The sequence below is a fragment of the Urocitellus parryii genome, chromosome 4 (genome assembly GCF_045843805.1).
Source record: "Urocitellus parryii isolate mUroPar1 chromosome 4, mUroPar1.hap1, whole genome shotgun sequence".
NCBI lineage: Eukaryota > Metazoa > Chordata > Mammalia > Rodentia > Sciuridae > Urocitellus > Urocitellus parryii.
Window position 1 is genome coordinate 23,246,588 of NC_135534.1, and position 26,586 is coordinate 23,273,173.

The 26,586-nt window shown below is 39.2% G+C and overlaps 1 protein-coding gene and 1 non-coding gene across 2 annotated transcripts in view; both read right to left on the bottom strand.

The window, feature by feature from the left end:
- Positions 1-810: 810 nt before the first annotated feature.
- Hsd17b12 (hydroxysteroid 17-beta dehydrogenase 12) overlaps positions 811-26,586 on the bottom strand; it is a 148,547-nt gene continuing 122,771 nt past the window's right edge. The window contains exons 7-11 of the mRNA XM_026404751.2: positions 24,793-24,827; positions 17,660-17,741; positions 16,048-16,113; positions 2,652-2,801; positions 811-2,393 (exon numbers count right to left, since the gene is read on the bottom strand). Coding sequence (XP_026260536.1) covers positions 2,289-2,393; positions 2,652-2,801; positions 16,048-16,113; positions 17,660-17,741; positions 24,793-24,827 — 438 coding nt within the window. The 3' untranslated portion in view covers positions 811-2,288. The remainder of the gene's footprint in view (positions 2,394-2,651; positions 2,802-16,047; positions 16,114-17,659; positions 17,742-24,792; positions 24,828-26,586) is intronic.
- Positions 1,478-1,550, bottom strand: Trnat-agu (transfer RNA threonine (anticodon AGU)). Its single transcript has one exon. It is a non-coding gene; the product is annotated as a tRNA-Thr (tRNA).

Below are 26,586 nucleotides of genomic sequence, written 5' to 3' on the forward strand. Positions count from 1 at the left end.
AATATCACAGTAAATCTTTTACACATTGAATCATATTCGGATTAACATTCACTATATAAAGTTCAGTTCTATTATTACATTTCAATGAAATAAGTAGCAAATGAGAACTTATAATTCATCTTTTTAGGGCAAGACCATTTGAGAAAATGGAAGACTAACAATATCACTTCACAGTTATTTATTCCAAGTGCTTGTGGGACTCACATTAGGGCAATCAGAATTGTACAAACCTTTGTTTTAAGACACTTTCTCTAATGCCAATTGAGATATATTTTGCATGTCTGTGCAAACTATTTTCTAACTGGGATAACAGAAGAAGCATTTTGTATCTTGCAGTATACTGGTCTTGCCAACCAATTCCTCATGTATTTACCCCCAGGTCCTATCTTCCACCTTTCCACAAAAACAACCATGCCAATCAACCAATGTGTGAAAGCATATAAAATACTGTCCAGGTCATTGTGGTGTCACTATCTCTGTAATAAGAGGAGAGAGGGGGAAAAGGCAAAGAATGTGTTTTAAATTGAATAAAGCTACATTTATTTAAGTGACTATCCTTTATTCTTGTATTATATTCTTCCTACTTTTTGAGTGCTAAAATACCTTTTCTTTTCCATGATGATTCTGATATAATATGGTAATTTTTTAATATTTATTTTTTAGTTGTAGTTGCACACAATACTTTTATTCTGTTTATTTATTTTTATGTGGTGCTGAGGATTGAACCCAGGACCTTGCGTGTGCTAGGTGAGTGCTCTACCTCTGAGCCACAACCCCAGCCCAGAAGATGGTAATTTGTGTGTGTGTGTGTGTGTGTGTGTGTGTTTTCCTTCTTTTTAAGTCCTGAACTGGCAAAATTAATAGCCAGAAACACTTAACCCAACTTAATTTTTTTTCTTTTCTTTTTACAAATTTACTGGTGCTTAAAACTAGGAGACACAGCCTAGATAAAGGCCCACCTTTCTGTGCTGCGTATTTCATAGTATTGAATTCTTCCTCAGTGATATCCCTATAGATTTTGAAGCAGGATAAAAGTCAGTCTTATGTAAGCCAACATAAACATGATCTTAAGTTTCTAGAACAAAAAAAATATGCTTCCATTCAACCCATGGTTATATCACCTTTTATTAAAGCTAATTGTATCAGTACTGTAGGGTTCCAATTTAAGAAGTACAATGCCATTTCCATGATAGCCATTATTATTTAAGTAGTCTGTTTTCATACATGTGAGCAATATTGGTGCAAAGCGAAAACAAAGAAGGCTGGGGTCTGTGCAGGTCCTGAGTTGGGGTGTCAGTGGTACCATAGGGATGGTCAGCCTCAATGTACATTTTGGTCCATTTATCTTTTTTTTTTTAATATACCTTTATTTTTTTAAACTTCGTTTTTAAAAAAAACTTATTTTGTATTAGTTCTAATCAGTTCTACATGACAGCAGAAAGCTTTTCGATTCATTGTACGCTATTTAGTTTTTTTAATGTGGTGCTGGGGATCGAACCCAGGGACTCATGCGTACTAGGCAAGCACTCTACCACTGAGCCACAACCCCAGCCTTGGTCCACTTATCTTTATAATTCAATCATACTGCACAGTTTCAGTATTTACATTTGTGTAAACTGAGAAGAAATAACATGTTATAATAAAGCTTATTTTAGTGGGCTTTACGTGTCAGAAATAATTCCCTCTTTCATGATTATACTTTTTAGAAGGAATACTTCCATATAAACATATAAATTGGTATATACATTTAGAAAACCTTATAGAGATCTATGTAAATTACAGTTTGGCCACCAATAAGCAAATTAATTCCCCATTTTTTCAAAATCATTACTGTCACCAACAAGCAAATTAATTAATCCCCATTCCCTCAAAGTGAGTAAAATTTTTTAAAAAAAAGAAAAAAAGAATTGCTAGTGATTATATTTTATGGTATGTTTTTAGAAAAATATACTAATGATCACTGACTTTGGGGCCAGATGGAACAGATGGCTTTTATGTTTGTCATTCTGTGATTTGCTATAATCATGTTTTTTCCTATTAAATTGTTCTTGGTAATATGAGTTCTACATCCATTTTATATGAGTGTTTATATTAAACTTCAAAATTAGTTCTGGTGGAATCCAGAACATGTGTCGGGAACTTCTAAAAGCAACTTCTTTTTTCCTCCAAATCATGACAACATTTGGCCAGGTTAGCAATTGCTGCAATGAGAACAGCAACTTCTGGGGACTGGTGGGTGCCCTGCAGCGAATGTGCACAGGCAGAAGCAACTGGCTGTGGGATGACGTTTAGTTCTTCTTGGCTTTCTTCAGATAGCGAGCCCTCAGGGACTTGTTGAGACCCATGGACATTTTAAGATAAATCCAAGAAGGCAGGATGGAGTTTATTGAGCCCTAGAGAAAGAAATGGGGGAGATATGTAATTATAGCATACAATCTGGGCTAATTGAAGCCGATGACCTGATGTTACTAAATTTTAAGTATTTTACTTACAGGTAGATTTTAAAGTTCTTGGGTGTACGTTTAAAATAATGCACAGATGCCCTGTTAGATTAACAATATATACTATTTTGTGTCACTGTTTTGTGACTCAATGAGAAAGAAAAACCCCAAACCAGAAAGTACTGATGTGAGACTTAAAAATCAACATACCATAAGAGAATGGATCAGGTATCCATTGGTTCGGGACTGCAAGCCTACTGTTTTAATTGCAGATTTCACAAATGTCTCTGAAGAGGGCTTGTCCCAAGTTGGCTTTCGGATTTTAGCCAGTTTTGTAGCTACGTAGAATGGCAGGACACTCTAGAAAGACAAAACATGTCACTGATCAGAAGCCCACAAACTCAAAACTGACGTGATGCTTGACTGACAGCTGTAGAGAAAGAAGAGAAGCAGCCATCTAAACACAGCCTGAGAGAACACATGAAGCATAAAACAAACTGTAGTAAGTCAATCTATGAATAAAACAGAATGAGACTGAGGAAAATATTAAAAAGAAATGGAAACACACTGTCTGGAACCTTTAAAAGAAAGGCATTGAGGCTGGGGTTGTGGCTCAGCGATAGAGCACTCGCCTAATGTTGTGAGGCACTGGGTTCGATCCTCAGCACCACATAAAAATAAACAAATAAATAATAAAGTCATTGTGTCTCTCCAACTAAAGAAAAATATTTTTAAAAAAAAGAAAGAAAAAGAAGGTATTGATAGCAATCCAGAGAGCGGAGACTGAGGGAGAGGATGACCTGACTGAATGGAACACTGGTGTGCAGAACCGGTAAGTAAGAATTTTGACACTGTATCCTTCTAAAGAGATGGTACTCATTTCTCCCATAATTTATTATGAATTAAGCTTGCTCTATAAACTTTAGTCCTACAACAGATATTTCATTTTCTTAGCCTTAAACTATCACTTTTCTTTCCTAATTTCTTAGCATTCTGATTCTGAGTTTTATAAGCTTTGCTAGTGAGAGGATAGGACTACTTCTTTCTAACTTTTTTTTTTTTTTTTTGGAGGGGGGTGGGGATGGGTGGGTGGGGATGAGGTGGTTGGAAAGACTGTATAAACAATGTGTAAACTGCTTGAGCAACAAAGACACCTGACAGGACAGATAGGGTTTGACAAAACTGAATGTGAGCTTTTAGAGGAATTTTATGAATGTCATTTATTGCTTATGCTTGGTACATTTTGGATGTGATTCAACATAGAATCCCATAACAGGAAACCCTATTACAACGAGTCCTGAGTTGTGACAAAAAGAGGTTTCTTCTGTAATTTGAAATAACATGGGCATTGCAGTTCACCAAAGGTGAACGTATTCTGTCCAACTTGTGTGAAAGGAGAGGGTATAAATGGTATAAATCACCACGAGGCTTCTGTGAAAGAGGAGGATCCGTTCCAACAGGTGGTGGTCAAAATCAAAACTTCCACATTAGGAATGTAATTAAGGTCTGTTCCATTATGGGTTTCCTTCTTGCAGAGATCTGGAAGGAGTGGTTCCCTGTCCCTTTGGCACTATGTATATATGCAGGCTTTGTCATTTTGTATTTTTCCCACCCCCAAGTATAAGTCAAAGAATACAGCTCACCACTCTTGATATGTAACCTGAAACTTCAACCCAACAGAGTCTAGAACCCCAGGACTGGCCACTGTCACTCTCCCTCTTTCTCTTTCTTACCCCTGAAGCCACAAACCTACACCAAGTAAACTAATTTCACTAAGCACATGAGTATCTGATCCAACTTAAAATGTTTGACAATTTGGGTTTTTATGGAAATATCACTATCCATTTACCCTTCACTTAAGGAGTAAGTTTTTTGTTTTTGGTCAAAAAAAGACTTTGATTTCAAAACCAAAGTTTTGTTGAGAGGATATAAACACAGCCCAAAGAGTTATCACTGACTGACACCAAGTATAAAATGTGGAGTTCAATGGGTAAGTCAAGTTTGTTCACCAAGCAAAGCTGAGCACCCAAAAACCCCAGAAAATATGTTTATACTCTGATCTCAAATAATGAAGGAACATAAGCAAACCTTTTCTCATCTCTGTGTCTCTGCTTTACTGGTTATAAAAAAAAAAAAAAAAAGTGAGGATTTGAAAAAACATTCCCACATATAGATCAAACCTGCTAAGATTCTGTTAAATTCTGAGCCTCTTGAGATGCAGATGGTCTGGTAATTATACTTTTCAATTGCATTATAATTTCTGGTTCCTTTCTTCCATCCACCCTTCCTTCCTCTCCCCTTTAATATGCATATGGCATAAACTGGATTCTTGATCTTGTAAGAAAATTACACTGCATTGCCTGACTGAACCACTTGATGGTGCCACAAGTTAACTCATCACTCAGCTAAGCTCATCACTCAGCTAAAGACCCTGGCTCTGGGGGGAGGGGACAAGAGATGCACACAGGAATTCCAAGTCCAATTGTTTTCCCAACTAAGAAATGCAAAATTCTCTTATGTAAAGAGTATTTATTTACTTCCATAAGGGTTTAAAATCAAGGTGGTTGACATGGTGCTTTTGCGCTAAGTCCTAAACAAAGTGGAGGCGCCTACCATATAAACAAATAGGGAGACATGAAAGAACATGATATTCTCAGGGAACTAAGAAGTAGGTAATAAAGTTCAAACACTGGCAATGTGTGAAGGAGGCGAAACAGCAGTGAAAAAAAAAAAAAAACTAAAACTACATCCAATCACTGGATGGTATCAAGTTCTAGAACACACCCTCCTCATTTGCCACTGTACTGTCAATGCTTAGAACAGCACCTGGTATACAGTAGGGGCACAATCAATACCTACTGAAAGAACTTGTCAAAAAACCCATTTCATATGGATAGCACTGAAGAGTAGTAGTATTTAGGGCCCTTTCTACCGCTATGGTCCATAAGATTATTACACCATAAAGTTGATAATGAGCGTTTACACCAAAATTTTAAATACTGTGAAGATTAAGCCAGATGATCTATCTAAACAAAGGCAAAGAAGATTTTGAACTCAAAATCTTCCTGCCTCATCCTCCTGAGCTGCTGGGATTAGTGCACCACTGCACCTGACTCCATTTTTGTCCTTGCTCAGGAAAACATCATGGGAAACAGGTCAAGAAGATACACATACTTTTATGGGAAGTGTTCTGGGCAGAAAAATTTTGAAGTTGTTTAAGCTCAACAGGTTGCTATACAAATTTTGCCAGTTCAGAAACAACCTGACCTTGACAGCAATAGATGCGGGCAAGTATCCTGATTTCCCAAATTTAGAATCTTAAACTGAAAATAACTGGTTAGGTCATAAAGCAAAAGCTGTTAATGGCCTGTAATCCCAGTGGCTCAGGAGGCTGAGGCAGGAGGATCGAGTTCAAAGCCAGTCTCAGCAACAGCAAGGTGCCAAGCAACTCAGTGAGACCCTATCTAAATGAAATACAAAATAGGGCTGGGGATGTGGCTCAGTGGTTGAGTGCCCCTAAGTTCAATCCCTGGTACCCACCCCCCAAAAAAATCATTTATTTATTTATCTATCTATCTATCCCTGGAACAACTTGGTTATCCCTTCCCCCGAATCAAGTAGAATGCTTTGGTATCTGGTCTTTACAGAACAGTTGAGGGGTCTTGGTTCAGAGCAGGAAAGCTACTACCACTTAATGCCATGGAGCAGCGGTAAAGAAGATGCTCAAAGCTGCACGGCAGACACTCAAGAGCCAAATACGGAATTCTGGGACTTCCCACAGAGCATGTTTCATGTGCAGTCAACTGTGTACTAAATGCACCTTCTCATATTTATAAATGATCACAGAACAGTTCTTGGCAAGGGTCTGGGATAACATGGACAAGAGGACTCCAGGCCTCAGTCTATTTGCACAATATGGGATTCTAGATTTGGGGTCTAATTTGCTGTTTCTGGGAATTAAATTCACCAGTGTGGCTAGCACATATTCCTAAGGCACAGGTTAGGCTCCTGTGAGATATATCAGGGGCACCTCACTTCCTTGAATTTGTGTATTCATCTTCTATTTCTGAAATCTCCACTCGCAGACAATGAAATCAGCTTTCCTTACAAAGGGGACCCTGATTATCTTATTGGTAGAAAACCTTAAATAGCCTAGAAAATGTTGGGAAAAAGGAATTGTTCTGAGGGTGCAGAGAGTTCTCGCTACATGGCAATAAAAAATAGGTACACATTTTGGCATTTGAGCTCAAAATGAAGGAATTCAACCTATATGCTTTGCACAAAGAAAACCCTTGACCAATGCTGGCTAATAATTCTACAAGAGACCTGTCTCCAAACGTGGAATTTATATGTCCACATACAAAGAATGAAAGGAAAAATGGTGTAATTGTAAAACAGGCATTCATTTAACAATACTGATTTCCTGAGCACATAGAACGATGTTTAGGCACTAGGAACATAAATGTGCACAAAACAGTCCCTAATCTTACAGAGCTTATGTTTAGTAGGGGGACACTGGTATAGGATATAGGTAGTGGAGGCTGTTTCTGCAGTTAGATAAATCAACAAAGGCCTCTCCCATGTGGTGACACATAAGCAAAGATCTGAAAGAAGGGAGGGAAGCTAGCTAAAAGCCTTTTAGACTGAGGGGGAACAGCTAGTGCAAAGGCCCTGAGGTGAGTGTGTGCTCAGAGCATTTCAGGAACTGCAAGGAGAGCAGAGATGTAGTGGGAGGGTAGGCTGTAAGATAATGTGGAAGTTTGAAATGAGAACACTGTAGGTGATAAAAACTCATGGTTTTACTCTGAAAGAGATGAGAAGCCATGGAAGACTGTGTTTTCTGATTACTCTGGCTGCTGTGAGCAGACTGCAGGGGCTTCAGGCAAGCATGAGGACAGGGACAGGGAGGCCAGACTGGGAGCATCCTGCACCAGCATCCTGGGTAAGATAGTGGCTCAGGTCAGAGCGGGAGCAGTGGAGGTCATGAGAAGTGGTCAGAAGGTGGGTATGTTTCAAGGATAAACTAAAGTCGTAGGGCTTCCTTATGGGTTGAACTTGGGAGGTGAGAGAAAGAGGCAGTGGAGTAGCGGAGGAGGTGGCTGGGGGCGGGGATCAGCATTAGATGAAATCAGACTGACTTGGATTTAAATTCCATCTTGACCACTTAAAGTATTTGGCTGAATCTTCACATCCTGAAAGAGGTGCAAGAATATCATTTTCCACAGAGAATATCTGACTGCTGGGGTAACTATCTGGTTATCTTCGCTCTGGACACAAGAGTTAGTTAGTGGTTTGGAGGGACTGAGTAGGTTAACAGAGCTTGTGGTACAACACTGTCATAAAAGGCCAAGAAAAATAGATGGATATCATCCCTGACACGTGGAGACTCACTTCGTTTGAGTCCCATTATTCCAGTGATCTAATCTTGCTATTCTGAAGCCATTTGTTAAAGCGGGTGCAGTTGACCAGATCTGAATATTTCCAGAGAGGATCTTTATGTCGCTCAATAGCTCTGTTTAGACTCCATTGGCACTAAGGACACACTCTATTACCTCCTTTTATTGTCACTGACAATTAGCAAGAAAAACAGGTGGATACATGTGTTTTCCAGGAGCCATTTCTTAATATTTACCTTTTTCGCTCTTTGAAGCCCAACAGACCTCTACTGCATTTTTTTTAAATCCTTGAATTTTGTTTTCTCCTTTAGTTTGTCCTATTCATTTTCTGAATTTCACAGATGAAAGCAAATTTAGTTTATTCTGATTTTAAAAATCACATTTTTAACTGAACTAATAAAACTATCAACTCTCATAAACAAAAAAGACATAAGAACTGTAAGGTGATAACTTAAAGGAATGGGGCCCAAAAGATTTCTTTGTGTTGATAAGTTCAAATTTAATGGTGTGGTTTTTGGTAATCTATTACTAAGAATAAGAAAAAAACACCTCATTTTCAGGGCAGCTGAAACCTACAGCCACCCCCTCTGGGTTCAGGACGTCTCTCCCTGCTTCTTCTCTGCTCCTCTGGCAAAGAGGCAGGCAAAGTAAACCTTGGGGATGGTTTCAGTTGGCAAATGGTCTCCCGGTTGACAGCATCTTTAGAGACTGGCTTCCCAGGTCTTGGGAGGAAAACTGTGTCACAAAGCAGCACCTGTGAGAGCCAGGGAGGCGCTGCAGACACAGGGGACTTCGGAATTACGCAAACCCAGGCCACAAACCCAGATGGGAACACTCTCTGCCCTTCCCACATGCTTGAGCCCTCGCCCTCCTTGGGCGTCCTCACAGCAGTACCACTGTACCAGATCGTGAATCCATGGATCGTTTGCCCGTTTGCAGTTGTCTCCTCTTGACTAATGTAAACTCAACCACAGCAAGGGCTCCAGCTGCCCTTTTGCCACTGTATCCCCAAGGTACCCTTGAAATATTTCTTGACTGAAGAAAATTGGAACACAATATATATACCTCACTAAGTGTATGATGCTTAAGTATCTGTCTTCTGTCACTCTCCTTTGGGACAGGACAATGTCCTCTTTACCTCTTTCTCCACTGCCTGGCTAAGGATCTCTCAAATAGCAGGCACTTGCTATCTGATAAACAGAACTGACCTCAGGCAAGTTACATGTTCCTATTGACCCCTAGTTTACTATGTGTAAAAAGGGTCTAGGTGAACCTCTAGCTCAAGTGAGAGAGTAAGTAGCTGAACAACGGACATACTGTAAATGTTCAAAAAAGGTAAGTTTCTCTCCTCTCCATACTTACGTACCATTTCCGAGTTTGCAGCGTTTCTCTATACGTCACTTTATTTATCCCACTCGCCAGAAGGGACATTAAGCCTCAAAGTAATGAAGCAACTTTCTGTAGGTCAGACATCACTCAACAGTAAAAGCAGAACTCAACCTTGGTCTGCTGACTGAGTTCAGTGTCCTTTTCTCCCTGCCACTAAGCACGTGGTGACAAATGCAGTCTGCACCAAAGCATGGACTGGACTGAGGGAGCACTGAGATGGGCGTGCTTTCGCTGTGCCCTCTTGCTTTGAAACGACTAAATATCCAGGCAGTGTGTCCCGATTTGTATTTACAAGGCAGGCTATGAAGAAACGTCACCAGATGCTAAATCTAAGGGAAACCCCAAGAGACAGCAGGATACTTAGCATGTTTTAAAGTGTCTTTCCTCAGACTGCTTATTAATCAAAGGGAAATAAAAGTAACTGTGTGGCAGAAAGAAATGAGTCAAAATCCACACCAACGAGGGCAAATGACGCTATGTCTCCCCCGTGTGATGTCCTGAGAAGGACACAGCATCACAAATGTAGTATTTTGGACAGGAAAGTATCATCAGAACCTAACTTGGAGGAAACATTTGATAAGCCCAAGTGAGAAATGTTCAGTAAACAAGAATGGGGGAGGAGTGCTGTGCTCTTCAAAAATGTCAATGTCATGAAAGACAAAGAAAGGTTGTGGACATACTCCAGATTAAGGGAATTTAAATAACATATCAGTGAAATCAGACAAATCCTGACTTGGCTTTTTGAGAGATTAAGTATAACTTCTTTTGACTAATCTTTAATTATAAGGTAACAATGAGAGCCAATAGTCCTCATCAACAGAATATACTTTTGATAAGGTTTACCCAAGAATGTTCTTCTCATCCTCATTCTGTCTTCAAATTCAACAGTCTATCAGGCTCATAATTCAGCTCCAGGGCATTTATGTATAACTTCTTGTTACTGCTGCTGCTTCTTTTTTGTTTTTCCCTTTTTTGTGAAAGGCTGGGGTCTTGTCAGGTTGCCCAGGCTGAACCCCTGGGCTCCAGTTGGTCTCCTGCCTCAGCCTCTAAAGTGGCGGGGCCTACAGGTGTGCGCCACTGCACAGGATGTTGCTGTTTATTTGCATTTCCACAAAATGATTGTAGAATGGCAAATCTGAATTCTCTTCTCTTCTCTCTCTTCTTGGGTGCTAGGGATTGAACCCAGGGGCGCTTTACCACTGAGCAACTTGCCAGTCCCTTTTGTTTTTTTGACACACTAGGTTGCCAAAGTTGACTTTAAACTTTCGATCCTCCTGACTCGGCCTCCCAGTTGTAGAGATTATAGGCATGTGCCACTGCGCCCAGCTGGCAAATTTGAATTCTCAACAGGTAGTCTTAGAAATTATAGGAAACAAGTTGAGAAAAGGATGGGGAGGGAGAAGCAAGGTGAAAATATTAATAAGAAAGTAATATAAAACAATCTAGAATTTGAAAACTATCCTTCGGGGCAGAGACGAGGATTTCCAGGTAGGTGAACTGTGACCAGAGCCTTGAAAGAAGGACAAGGGTCACAGGGCTCAGGAATGAAGAGCACTGGGAGGACATGTGGCATGGACTTAGAGAGGAGCTGGGGAAATCGATGCCAGAAGAGGAGCCAGTCATGGGTAGTTCACAGGACAGAGAAGGTACTGGACACCAGTGTCCACTCTGGCCTGAAGAGAGGGGAAGACGACAGGGTGTCAAGAAAGACAATGGTCCCATGGAGAGTGAATTTAATCCTAAGCCTCAGGGACAGCCATTTGAGAACTGTGAAGGAAAGCAACATTATCTGATTTGTATTTTAATAAAAAAACATGTGAGATGGAGTGGGAGGTGGAATCAGCTAACAAATACTTCTAGCCTCAAAATTTAGAGACATAAAACACCACCAAAAAAACCCCAATAATTTTAAACTCTAAGTTTCATTTAGACCAGATTTATTTGTTCCTTTCATCAGAATTAATATGAGGTCCTTCTTTTATTCTCCTTCAGCATTCTGATGGGTTCATACAACCTGACAACTGTGCTTTCCTTCACCAAATTCATTCTAAGTTTAAATCTCAAATAAACTCATATGAAGAAAGCTAATGATTGATGAAACTAAATAATTTGGAATTCATTATTAAGCAAAAATGAAAGTTTATCAAAGTAAAATATTTCAGAAGACAAATACTGTATTTTTGTAGTAATTTCTAGTCATACCAGATTAATGGGAAGAGCACCTGGAGAAAAAAATCTTTGAGGGTAACAGGCTACGAAAATGAGAGAAGCCGGGCATAGCAATGTACACCTGTGATTCCAGGAACCGAGGTGGGGGCAACTGAGGCAGGGGGATTGCAAGCCAGAGACCAGTCTCAGCAATTTAGTGAGACTCTGTCTCAAAATAAAAAAGACTGTAGTTTTGTGGTTGTTATGGTTTGGAAGTGAGGTGCCCCCCAAAAGCTGACGTGTGAGACAATGTAAGAGGGTTCAGTGGGGAAATGATTGGGTTGAGAATACCTTAACCCAATCAGTAAATTAATCCCCGGATGGGATCAATTGAGTGGTAACTGAATAGGTAGGGTGTGGCTGGAGGAGGTGGAGCACTGGGGTGTGGCTTTGGGGTATAAATTTGTATTTGTCAAATGGAGTCTCTCTCTGCTTCCTGCTCATCATGTGACCGCTTCTCTAAGCCACACTCTTTGCCATGATGTTCTGCCTCACCTTGAGCCCCAAGGAATGGAGCCAGCTTTCTATGAACTAAGACCTCTGAAGCTGTCAGCCCCCAAATAAACTTTTCCTCATCTAAAATTATTCTGGTTGGGTCCTTTTAATCACAGCAGCAAAAAAGCTGACTAAACCAGTAGGAAAATGTCCTGAGTTTAATCCCTGGTGGAAGGAAGGAAGAGGAAGAAAGGAAGGAAGGGAGGGAGGGAGGAAACAAGAGAGAAGACAGTTTTGTCTATGAGCAGAATTTCAGGCATTGCTCATCTTCGTTCACAAGGCCGACTGCCCCTTGGGTCACTGAAACATCTGCAGCTCTGGTTGTTGCCTACAGGTAACTAACTCACCAATAAACTTTGAGGCTCTTGCCTAATTTCAATGGATCTTTAAAAATTATTAAACAAATAGTATGATTATTATAGATTTACTGGGGAAAAAATGTAACACTGGATAGCAATTGATGCCATCCTTCTCGATCTGTCCCCAATAAATGCTTCATTTGTTTCCTTTTTACCAAAATCCACATAGCAGTTTTGAGTTACAAGCATTATAATGTGTGGTGTCAAGGAAGGCAGTAAGGAGAGTATGGAAGAGTTCAATAAAAATTCCAGGATTCCGCCAGGCATGGTGGTGCACACCTGTAATCCCAGCAGCTCGGGAGGTTGAGAAAGGAGAATTTGAGTACAAAAAGCCAGCCTCAGCAATGGTGAGGTGCTAAGCAACTCAGTGAGAACCTGTCTCTAAATAAAATATAAAATAGGGTTCAGGATGTGGCTGAGTGCCCCTGAGTTCAATCCCCAGTATCTCCTCCTGCTACACACACACACACACACACACACACACACACAAAAAAAAAATCCAGGACTCTAGCACACTCTGTCCTCCCCAATGCACCTTAAACATATGAGAAGCTGTTATACTAAGTGACTCTGACATCTAAGCATCCTTTGGATGAAAGCTAAGGTAGAAATTTAGAACAAGCAGGCTCTCTGTGGACCTGGAAAATGAGGAAATATTCAACATACCCTTCCTTTCATTACCACTCACTCTCATGATAGGTGATTTGGCCCCAGTACCTACCAGAATGAAAAGGGTTAGCAGCTAGAGCTAGACAGCACTTAGGTCTATCCTATTTATGTGCGGATATAAAGAATGAAATGGAACCAAGAAGCCAAGTACCTTCTGGCTCCATCACTTCCCAAGCACAGCTGATCCAATAAGTGTTCAGTGATGTCTTATAGGCCCAGAGCAAGTAGCTTAGTGGGTAAGAACACGGGCTTTGGTACCAAATAGACCAGATTTGCGTCCTGGTTCAAAATGGACAAATAACTTATTCTTTTAAAGCCTTGATTTCTTACAACTTTTAAAAAAGATGATAATCTACTAAATCTTTTTTTATAGTTTTTAGTTGTTGATGTACCTTTATTTTTAATTTATTTATATGTGGTGCTGAGGATAAAACCCAGTGCCTCACACATGCTAGGCAAGTGCTCTGCCACTGAGCCATAATCCCAGCCCCTTCTACTAAATTTTTATTTATTTATTTAATTTTTTGTGGTGCTGGGGATTAAACCCAGGGCCTTATGCATGCGAGGCAAGCACTCTACCAACTGAGCTATATCTCCAGCCAAAAAGATGATAGTCACACTATCTCCTGAGATCCTTATGAAATGGAGTGAAGTGAGGCAAATAAAATGCTTAGCACTGTCTATGAAAAGTAACCACTCAAATACTCACAATTATTTTGATTGATCATTGAAAAAGCAAAATATAAGGCTCAAAGTAATGAAAGCCATACTAAGAACTAGGTGTATGCACACTAGGTTAGGTGATGGGCAAGAGCAAGAAAAAAGGCAGGCTGGGGATGTGGCTCAGTGGTTGAGTGTTCCTGAGTTCAATCCCTAGTACCAAAAAAAAAAAAGAAAAAAGGCAGTAATTCCAACTTCTGCCCAATATTTTTTTAAATGTGCCTAAGCATGGAAACACTGGGAGCCATTATTTCTTTGGGTTAAACAATAGCTCATGAGATAGGTACTCATAAAACCCACTGTTTACGTCCTCTCACAGCCTGTATTGTACTTTCATAGTACTACATCTACTAACGACATAATAAACTCAAAGGTCGATATAAAAATTAACTCAAAATGGATGAAAGACCTAACTAAAATAAGCTAAAACTATAAAACTGTTAGAAGAAAATAGGGGAAAAGCTTCATGACATTGGATTTAATGGATATTTCTTGGATATGATGCCAAAGACACCAGAAATAAAAGAAAAAGTAGATAACCAGCACTATACCAAAATTGAAAGAACACTTATCAATGCTTGCATAAAAGACACTACCAAGAGCTGGGCATGGTGGCACATGCCTGTAATAAGCAACATGGGAGGCTGAGGCAGGAGGATCCAGAGTTCAAAGCCAGCCTCAGCAACTTAGTGAGAAGCTAAGCAACTCAGTGAGACCCTGTATCTAAGTAAATTATAAAAAAAAAAAAAAGGAGGGTGGGTGGGTGGGGATGTGACTCAGTGGTTAAGTGCCCCTGAATTCAATGCCCAATACAAAAAAATTAAAATAAGACACTACCAAGGAATTGGGCATGTTGGCACATGCCTGTAATCCCAGCAATTTGGGGGGCTGAGGCAGGAAGATTGCAAATTCAAGGTCAGCCTCAGCAACTTAGCAAGGCTCTAAGCAACTTAACAAAACCATGAGTCAAAAAATAAAAATGGCTAGGAATGTGGCTCACTGGGTAAGCACCCCTGGGTTCAATCACTGGTATAATAATAATAATAATAATAATAATAATAATAATAATAATAATAATAATGTAAAATAAAACACCACCATGAAAGTAAAAAGGCAATCTATGGAATGGGAGCAATATTTGCAAATTATCTAATAAGGGGTTAGTGTCCAAATGATTTAAGAACTACAATTAAAAAAAAAAAAACAATTTAAAAAAGGGCAGAGGGCATGAATAGACATTCTCCAAAGATGATATATAAATGGCCAGTAATCACCTGAAAAGGAGCTCCGTATCACTAATCATTAGGGAAATGCTAATTGAAACCACAGGGAGAGACCACTCCCATTAATATGGTTATTGGGTGGCTATACAAATAAACAGACACAGAAAACAGCACATGTTCAGGAGGACATGGAGAAATTGGGACTCTTGTATACTGCTGGTGGAAGGTAAAACAGTGTAGCCAATATGAAAAACAGTATCATAGTTAAAAATTTAAAATAGATTTTCCATATGATCCAGCAATACCATTTTGCATATACATCCAAAAGAATTAAAATCATGGTCTCAAAGACATATTTGCACACCTATGTTCATATCCGCATTATTCACAATGGCTGACAGGTGGAAGCAACCCAAATGTCCATCAGTGCATGAGTGGGTAAACAAAATGTGCTACACATACAAAAGAAGCCTCTGAAGGAAATTTTAACACATTCTTCAACATGGATGAACCCTCGAGATGGACATTCTGCTGAGCAAAAGGAAACTAAGATACTCTAAGAGATTTGATTTTGAAGGATCAACCTCTGTATGATTCTACTCATAGGAGGTATCAAGAGTAGACAAATTCAGAAGGATAGAAAGTATAATAGTGGTTGCCAGGGTCTGAGGAGAGGGAGAAATTGGGAACTAGTGTGTAGTGGGCATAGAGTTTCAGTTTGGGAAGATGCACTTGTTCTGGAGATGGACAGTGGCAACAGGTGCACAGCAATGCACATGGACTCGATGGCCCTAAACTGCAGGCTTAAAATGATTAACATGGTAAGTTTTATGTTGGGTGTATTTTACTACCATTTAGAAGAGCTATCATAATCTGATTCCCTCAAAATTAATCCACAAGAATGTAGAATAATTATGCTTCAACTGTTTTATAGTTCTACTTTAGGTATCCCTACTTAAATCTAGGTAATGATTTTTTAAAATTTAGACTTAGGTGCATAAGGGGAAAAGAACCATGTCTTTAATGGTGTGCTAACGTCACATTCACTTACTGAGGAATGTGATTTTCTTTCGTTGCCAAGACAGCAACTGTTGCTGTGGAAACCACACAAAAACAGGGACACTTCACTGAAACAAACTCCACTCACCTGCACAAAGATGCCCTTGCTTCTATACTCCTCATGGAGGCACTGAGAGAAGAAATCTACAAAAGCCTAGGGAGGCGGTGGGAGGGAGAAGAAAACACATTACATCAATCTGCCTCATTTGTAGCCATGGAAACAAAAAGTAATAAACTACTTAACACCATCATTTCTAATCATTCTTTCATTTCAAACACAGGAAAGATGTTTAAAAAAGCCTTCCAAACCTCAAGTGATTTTTATCTGCCACCAAATGAATCCTACAGACCCAAATTTTCATTTAACTGGAAAAAGCTCTTCTTAGTCTGTATTTTTTTCAAAAAATTATTTTCTAAGAAAAAATACTTTTATATTATTAAAACAAAAGATGTACTTCTGCTCTCTACTTGTAACATAAGCAGACACACAATATGAATTCTCTCCTATGGGGGATTCTGTTGTGAAAAGGAGAAGAGCAAGAATCCTCTGGATTCTTCAAGGTGGCAAAATCCAAGAAGCACAGAGATGAAAGTGAGAGTCCATCTTCCGATAAATAATGCAACTTTAAATCTATCCATTGACTTTCTCAAAGATGAACTCAAGCTGGGATCTGAAATGCAAAGTACCAATATAGACTTCATGAAGGTCTGAATTGCAACAGTCTGCATCCATGGAGAACAAGCAGGAAACTGAAGTTGACCGATCACTTGCAACACATGCCATCATTGTAAACATGTCTATGGTATGTTTCAGAGATACTGAAAGCAAGTCCATTGCAAAGATTGTGGGGTGATGTCAAGGTTCTTAAAAAAAAAAGTAGTGACTGAGGTTTTTTAAGTGAAAAAGGAAGCAAGTGGTTTGCTCTTTTCCTTCACTGGCATGTAGCAAGTTTTTACTATGTATTATAAGTTGCTTATTTCGCCCTAAAAGCTTATTTAACTTCAACATCTAAATAGTCATTTTTCCCTTTGGAAATGTATTCCATGCTCAATAATGTATTGGAACATGATGCTACTGACCTGCAGGCAGAAGAGATGCATTCTATATATTATTATCCTAGCAGTAATGTGAGATGAATGGAGATGTTGTACGAAATTATGACAAATTACACAAAGTCTGGAAAATTCTTGTTCACACCCCAGAAGTGACACTGTATATCTGTGAATTCTGCATAATGTGACAGAACGTTACACTTTCCCCAGTCTAGGTTGGCATACTGCGTACATTTATGTGCTGACTGGATGCAATTCTTCGAAAATTGCTGTGTGAAACTGACTCATTCACATATCAAACCTCCAATCTCAGACTCATTAGCATCATGTTCCAATTAAGAGAGTAACTGGCCCAGGCTAGCTCTCCATGGAAAGCACAGTATCACTTTTAAAACCAGTAAATAACTGGGAGGAAAACAAGCACCAGCGGCTCTGATGTGCTGTTGTCCCATTTGTAAGTTTACACCTATCAGTATGTCTCCAGCTGTGGCTTCCCCAAAATTCATGGGGGGTATTCCTTTTTCTCTTAATCCATTGGAAAATTGCCAAGAATAGATATTCAAGAAAGTTAAGTCTATGTTAGTTACTTGGATTAAAAAATCATTCCTTAGTCTTATAATGACTAAAATTTACTAAAATAAATTCACCTTGGTCGCAGAGTAGATGGCCAATAGTGGAACCGGAAACATGCCACTGGCAGAGGAGATGTTCAGAATTGCACCTTTAGACCTAAAAAGGAAAATGTGCCAAGTCAATGGAATGAAATCACATACACAATTGTGTGTGAACTGTAGACTGAGATGTATAATTATTTGAAACAGAACAACATAGGTACTCTTCTAACACACAGCTCTCCCTGCCTTTCATCAGTGAGTGATATGCTTGGTTAGTGAATGAGGCGTAATTCAATCAAACTAAAAATAGCTCTTCTTTATGGTGAGTTCACTTCCCAGTCTCAGTAATCCAGAGCATGATGGGATCAGACCTATTCTCATTGAGCTGATCTCTTATTTCTGAGGTCTTCTCTGGTCAAAGCATCAACAATGTTCATTTACAGAGCTGAGGGTAAGTAGCTCAGTGATAGAGTAAGTGTTTAGCATGCACTGGGCCCTGGGTTTGATCTCCAGAAACACACACACACACACACACACACACACACACACACACACACACACACTCATTTATAGATGCTCCGTACATGCACCTTTATTGTGGAATATCATCCCACACTAGCTTGCTCTAGGATTTAAAGCATTCTATTTGCAAAAATATGTTACCCTTCAACAAAATCATAAACTTCTGGGAACTGAATCCCACTTTTCTTCAAGCACTATGCAAATGTAGAGTATGGAACAAACAGGTGCTTAAGAAAATCTCTGACAATGAATGAATAGCTACATCCTGCCCTCATGTTTTCCCTGGTTTGTAGATATCTGGGCACCAAAAAGCTGACTCCACAACTCTATGGCTCTAGTTCATTTATGTGTTCTTTTGCCAAAAGCCAAAGCTTGATTCCTTTTTTAACTTTTAGAGACTACTTCCAGTTAAAAGTCAGAAAGTTACCTGGATTTTCTAATTCTATAAGCAAATGAAAAATAGTTTGAGAAAAGCAATGCTGTGAGCCTACTAGCTGTTAGCAAGCACATGCTGGTAGGAAACACATACAATCAGGACTTCAGGACTGTTAGAACAACCAACCAACTCTTCCCCTCATTCTGTTCTTCTGAGGGGTTCTCTCCCTGTGCTGGGAATTGAGCCCAGGGCCCCACATCTGCCAGGCAAGCCTCTTCTACTGAAGGTCCTCTTCTTCAGCTACTGAAATCGGACCCCACCCATGCCCCATCCTCCACAGCAGGTTCCTTTGCTTCAACCCAGTTTTTCATTCTTCTTTGTCTCCATTTATTTCCCCAAAGCCTGTTTTTTAAAAGTATTTTTAAAAAGGGGGACTACCTAGACCCTTTTTAGGCAAAATAAGAGAGGAAACAAGATTAAATGGCATCTAAGTTATTTCAGAAATAAATCTGAAAAAGAAATAATCCCCAAAGGTCACCCGCTCCATCTGCCAGCCTCTAGGCAAGATGCCACTCCAACCATCAAAGGGAAGTCTGGATCCTCAGTTTCATGTGTCACCGGAAACAAGCTGGTGGTGCTTTGTGTATTTCTGTGGTGTGTGTGTGTGAAGTCCTTATTAGTAATACATACGTCTTTAAACAGTAAAATCCATTAACGTTTGATGATAGAAATAAGATTAAGTTTAAAAATGCTATTAAGGGTTTTGAAAAAAGCCATTGATGCATGAATTACATCATTCTTGTATTTTTTTTCTTCTGTCTCTCTCAGAAACAGCAGAGCCTTTTATTTTTTAATTTTAAGGTAACTTTATCAGGAGTTAGAACCCAATCCTCTAAGATTAAAGAGAAAAACTGATTAACAATGAACACCTAGTCATTTCATTTTATCTATATTTGTAAGAAATTCTTTTGATAAAAATGGAATAAAAATCACTTTTGTTACAGGAGACTTTTAATACAATATTAATTTATCTTTAAATTATTTTCATATTTTTAGGATGCTGAAATTAGATCATGGTGATGGCTGCACAGCTCTGTGAATATGCTAAAAACCACTGAACAATGCACTTAAAATAGACAGATTTTAAAGTATGTAAAATATATCTCAATACATCTATAAAATGAGAGAATACATATTTACGACACATGAGAATGCATCACCTTTAAGCAGGGTCAGATCCCAATCAAGGGAAAGCTAAAAGAGTGACTCTGTGGTCTACACCACGGTGTGCTTTCCAAGAAGTAACCCCAAATCCTGACCAATGAACCCCTTTTTTCTCATATAACCAAGAATTGTTATCTCCTCACTTATACAGAGCAAGTAAAGAGAAGGCAGCTTGAGGAAGATATAGATCATGTTTTTTCACTGACGCCACTGTCTACCTTTGCTGGGTTTTGTTATCTGAATTCTGTACTCTACTCCACTCACACTAGAGGGAGTGGTTGTGTTTGCCCTTGAACAAAAATCTTACATTTCTTACTTCATTTCTCGCAAAAAAAAAAAAAAGCAATTTAAAAGCCTTTATAGGTATGTTTAACGTTATCAAATACTTCTTAAAAATTAAATCTTGAACTCATTCAACAAGCTCTTAAAAATTTTATTCAAGGAAGCCATGATTCCAACATTAAAGATAATAAAAGCTTCTTTCCCATTTTCAAAAATTATTATCAATAATGCAATAAGTCACAATCATACAGTCATGCTCCTTCACTTGTTTACTCCCTGAGGCAACTAAGATCTTTGTTTCCCAAGTATTCTACCCTGATTTAAAATTCTAGGGGATAAAGTTACTTTCAGCAAAAAGTCAGAATTTTAGGTTACTTTGTATAAAGCACAGTATTTGCATTTTAAAATATGTTCAAACAAATCTAAGACTATTCAGATGCTACATAAAGTGAGAATGTATCACACCTAAGAAGAGGACGGCATTTACAATTATACCCAAATGACAGCAGAGAAAGCACCCCCTCTACAAATCTGTTCTACCATCAAGAACACGTATTTGTCAAGCAAAAACCTCCCCACACCCACAACAGCATACAATTCTGTCTCAGTCTCACTCTTTTTCCAAGGATAATACTATTCAACTTAGTTTTGTCTGAATCACAAATAACACTGGTACTGCTTGTCTCGATTGTCTACTGTATACACTATCCTTTATGTTGAAACGGGCGTGAACCTTTGGGACTGGAAGGCACAAAGGATTCGTCTTTAAAAATCAACGACTTTGTCTAGCTCTAATCCTCCATCTAAGCAGAATTAGTGACGTCAAACCAGTTTCCATGGCACAGCCAGACTCATGACAACTCTGTTATATCAAGCAGAAGGACAAAATGGGCTGTGCTTAATTGCACACAGAAACAAACATAAAACCAAACCCTGGTTAATCTCTCATTTTCCAGGGACTTGGGAATAATTCTAAGATTGGGAGGTACATTAAGAATTTTTTGCTGAAGTTCTATAATGAAGACTCACTCATGTTGCTCATATTTCAGCACATTTTCTAGTTTGTTATGACAAACATCCAAATAAACAAGTCAAGAAATATTTTCTGTGGTGCAACATTTTTAATTCATCATACTGCTTACTCGCTAACAGTCCACAGTGCTGTCTCAGTGGTGCAAATTACTGAGGATCTACTAGAACTAAAATATTGCAAAAACAAAGCAGAAAATTTTAACTGCTAAAGAAGCGCCTCTCTTCCATTATGAGTCCTCCCACATGCCAAGCAAACTCACCCAACCCTATAACATTTAGAACCCTGCCTTTATAGCTTCTTATAGCTATGCGGTCTACAATTCCCTCAGACCTGTGCAATTTCCCATAAGGCTCTCTTTAGTAGTCACCTGAATAAAAAAACCTGGCAAGCTTCTGTCCTACAAATGTCCCACCATTCGTAGTATCCTTGCTCTCACCTCTTTAAAAAATACTATTGTCATCAGGAAGCAATAGGTCTCCTTTGAAGTAAGTCACTGATTTCTGCCTTCCTGGGGAAACCTCAGCACTGCCCTACTCTGCAGGTGAAGAGGTGGAGGTGGGGAGGTGTAAATGCTACTGTGAAGAACTGGAACCACAGGGTCACTCACGGTAGGGACAGCTACCTTGTGCAGGGTTTGATGGCAGACCAGAGGGAATATGCAGAAAAGACTCCACCATAGTTATTCACATTCCCACTTCCTATCAGAGAGGACATAAGCATGCTCTTATAGGGTCATTATATATATATATATTTTTTTTTTTTTTTTTAAACAAACGTAATGCTGACTTTGGTGTAGAGAGTTCTCAGAGACTCTCAGAAGACAAGAGAAACGTACTGAAATAGAGTTCTATGTCAGAAAAGAATCCTGGAACATAGGGGTCAGGTATATAATTAGAGCCAGCAATTCAAAAACTTACATTATACAAATATTGCTTTGTTGAAGAAAGTTTGCAAACATTTAACACATGAAAGAGATTTACCTGCCCTAAAACACCGTAACATGTCATAATTCCACCTTAAGCAATACAATATGAAAGAGGCTATTTTTAGCCTTTCCATGGTTGTTATGGCAACCACCTCCTGGCTCCAGCTGTACACAATGTTTATAATTCCAAGGAAGTAAAAAGACCGAGTTTCCTCTGTAATGCAATTATGTACTTTCTACTTCTATGGTAATAATACCTTAGTTTGATTATAGATACTTGTTTAGTGATAGTCAGTTGGCCCTAGGCTATAGTTCTAGAGGGTTTGGAAAATCTCATACATGAGAGGCAGAATCAATGAAAGGAAAAGGGAAAAAAAAAACACAACAAAGCCTCTTTCTAAAGGATACTGCTGTTACTCAATGGAGATACCAATCCTATGAAACCAGCTATAGGAAACGGGCCATTTTGGGGTGGTGTAAAGAGCAGGCTATAATGAAACCACTTATAATGTGTAAGACAGACTGCTTTCAGGTAACCTGTTCACTTGGAGTTTTCGTTGGGACACACAACTAACACTTCTGGCCTTCCTTGTAGTTAACGGTAGCCTGTGACCAACTGAGTTCTTGACAATGGAAAATGGGCAGAAGTGATGGATACAACTTCCAGGCTAGCCCATGAAACCCCCCTAAAATCACCCTGGTTCTCCTTCCCTCATGTGCATGCAGAGGAGAACCTAAACAATGATGGAGCCCTTAGCTGGAAGGAGTTTAAGATCTCTGAACGACTAGGGAGAGATGTGAGGGAAAAATAAATCTTTACTGTGTGAAGCCTACTGTCTGTTCTGCAGTTAGACTATCCTGATTAAAATACTGAGCAACTCCCTAAACTCCAGTGGACGTAGATGTTGCTTCCCCTAATCAAAAGCTCTGATTCACAGAATCCATGCCCGTCTCTCACTAGTCCTCAGCAAGTACCACAATCGCCCCCATGATGTCAGTGTCCATCCACAGTTTCGGATGGCTTTCCACCAGATCACTTCTCAATTCTGGTTTAAAAATCAACTTGACTTCTTCAGGGCAAGGATATAAATCATCTTTGGAATGCTCCATAGTAAATTTTACTCAATGGAATGCCTGTTAAATGTATGAGTTCTTTTCTTCACACTTTTTTTTTGTTTAACCTAGTGTTCTAACTATAACTGACAATGGCTGCTAGGTCTTCCAAGACAGCAGTGAAGTTCGTAACTCTTCACATTTGTAATCTTTACTCACTTGTCATTTAATTTTATAGCACTCCATTTGTCTGGACATAAGTTTTTTTCACCTCTCAAATTGGGGGGTTGCTTTCAACTAACATAAAAGACTAGATTTCTATGACTCTCTGTATCTAGTACTTGATGTTTTGTGAAATGATTTCACAACCATTATCCCTTCTGATATGTTTTTCACCAAAACACTCAAAACTTTCTTTTACAATACTTCTGTGGTTTACAAGTTTTTGTTTTATTTATTTTTTTGAGGTGATGGGGATTGAGCCCAGGGCCTCACACATGGGAGGCAAGCATTCTTCCACTGAACCACACCCCCCCACCCACCTATTTTTTTAATGGATGGATTTATTGTCTTCAAATAATACCATATCATCTGCAGATGTTAAACCTTAATTAAGATGATGGGCAAAATTTCATTCTTAATGAGTTCTGTTCTGTCTTCCCCAACTCTGCCCTCTTCCAGGGTTCTGCTCTGGTTAGATCACTGCTATTCCCTGTCTGGAGATCAGTAGCACACTCCCACTGGCAGCCAACTGTAAGTGGCTTGAAAGTTTCAAAGGGAAATTTACAAAAATAAACTACTACAACACACAAAACAGTATATATAAAATGGATTTACAAAGAACTTTGCTGAGCAACAGTTTCTTAATTAGTCTCTGTAGATCCTCATCTCTAAGAGTTACATGAGTTAACACATATTAAATTGTCAATACAACACCTGGCACATAGAGGTCCCCAAGAAACCTAATCCCCGCCAGGAGCTGGTGGTGGAACTCCTCAGCAGAAGTCAGTCCTCGGGTCCTTCCTTTCCAAAGCTGGGATTTCTTTGGCTCTCTTCCAAACTCAGAACAATTTGCAGAGGAAGGATGATTATGAGGCCAAATGATCAGACTGGTTCAAGGTTTTCTTTGGAGGCCTTGCCATCACTGAGGTTTTTCCAAGGGAGGAATAGAGCTTAAGTATAATTTTACACTTCATGTTACTTCAGCTGTAAAAGCTCTACCACATGGTCTTCCTTAAAAATGAAGCCATCCAGCACACCCTAGTGGTTCTCAATTCAAACTGGAACACAGATGAGACCAGTGGACCCTGATCTTAGGATCACTTCCTAACATGCCTGAGCTCCTCACACATCCATTCTCCTAGAAAGAAGTGGAGAACCAGAGGCATCTTGCTTCAAGAAACTACTGATGTGGGCTCTCAGGAGGCAGCTTTAAGATGGCATTCCCAGGAATATCCCAGGAACTCCTCCCGCCCCCTCAGAATAGCAGGCAATTGAGTTAGTGATGGTGACTCAGGCTGGCTTTTTAATCCTGATCTAAAGGAACCACCACAACCCTGAGAGGGAAATAAAGAGTCGAGTGGGAAAGGCCTCCTCCAGTGACTCACACTCCACCGTGTGACTCGCCTGCCACTAAGACATGGAGGCTGGGCTCATTAGTCACTTTAATGAAATTTTCAAAGAAAGGATTCTCCCTATAAATAATAATGAGCTCCACATCCACAGTGTGTGTGAGAGAGCTTGTGACTCACCTTTCTACCATGCCAGGCAGCACCACTCGTGTCATCTGCAAAAAAGCAAACAAAACATGACGACTGAGGACACAGCAACAGCGTGAAGGACACCCACCCACACAAGAGAAGGGAATCACAAAGCCACTCAGCACTCAGACAGCACCTTATTTTATATACTCTATATAATCTGGCTGTGTCAAGAGTGCATAAAAAGGGCAACACATGAAATTACTAGAGGTGACACAGAATACTTTCAGTGAACTTGGCTAAAATTACTTGCCTGAAACACAATACTGGCCCAGGAGCTTCAAATAATACAGGATTTACAGTGAAATTGGTGGTTCCAGAAATGTATTCTCAGAAAAGGACATATGTTATCACAAGAAAGATCCTGCCTACCAAGATTACTGAAGTTTTCTAAACTCAAAAGCTCAATCTTCTGATTTAAAAAAAAAAAAAAAAAAAAAAAAAAAAAAAAAAGCTTTAGCAGAACGCTATAAAGTGTCATGTTGGCAAATATTAAGTGTATATTTCACTTAGTAATCATTTCCTTTGTTAGTCCCGCTAGTTGTAAAATTCATCCTTACAGAAAGTTAAGGTTATCTGTGGTCTCCAGTGGCCACCAATGAAAAGGTAACATCTGCATTCTTTGAGGACTTCATAACTGTGGCTAAATGCATATAATGATGAGAGGCTACTTTTAAATTCTGTTTTGAGATGTTCTTAAGAAGAATAGTTCTGAAGACCAATGGGTTAGCCAAGATGACACCAGGGGTAAGAACTGAGGCTGGAATACAAATTCCTGACCCTGGGTAAGAGTCAAATTCTGGGCTGAGGTTGTGGCTCAGTGGTAGAGGGCTCGCCTAGCACACGAGAGGCACTGGGTTCGTCCTCAGCACCACATTAAATATTTATTTATTTACTTATTTATTTATTTAATAAATAAATGTTTTGTGTCTGTCTGCAACTTGAGAAAATATTATTTTAAAAAAGAGACAAATTCTGTTTTGTAATACTAAAGTCAGAATGCATGCCAAAGTTTTAAACTTTCTGTCTTGAATATTACATATTAATTAAAATGCACAGTATTTAGATGGGAAGGGAATCTTTTTGTCTAGAAGCACCCTACAAAAAGAAAGCACCACCCAGACTTTGCCCAGGTAAACTCTGCTTCATGGGCATCCAACCCAGATGTCAACCCTAGAGGTATCACATACTTTTCAGTGAAAATGCAAGTTCAATCTGACACTGTGTCACAAAAGATGAATCATATACTGCCAATTTCAAAACAGAGGTATGTCCTCAAAGCACAAGGGAATCACTTCAACAGAGTTCATCTTTTGGCCCACATGAAAAAGGAGAAAGCAAAGAACGAAAAGGCCTAAAACTTTCCTATTGCCCTTCTTAACATACACGTCTACATTTTTTATACTAAAATGGCTAAAATGTGAACATGCTAAAAGGATGTAGGCCAGCTAACTTAGAACTCAAGGTGAGAGCCATGTGCTAACAGTGGCAGAGCAATGAGATAAAAAGAGGCAGGTTTCCTGGTGACTGTGGAGCTGCTGTGACAAACCTTGATTACCTACCCAGCTTTGCATCGGAGACAGAAATTTCTGTTTTGTTTAAGCCACTACTGTATCTAAACCAATATTCTAATTAATACAGTTGACCATTTGTTTTGATAATGACTGATCAGCGTTCACATTTTAAGACAAAAAAAAAAAAAAAACTGTCCCCAAACCAGCTGTGCTGGCAGCCCAGACTCAACAGTTCAGAGTTTTTAAAACAATTCCACCTTTTCTCTTTTCT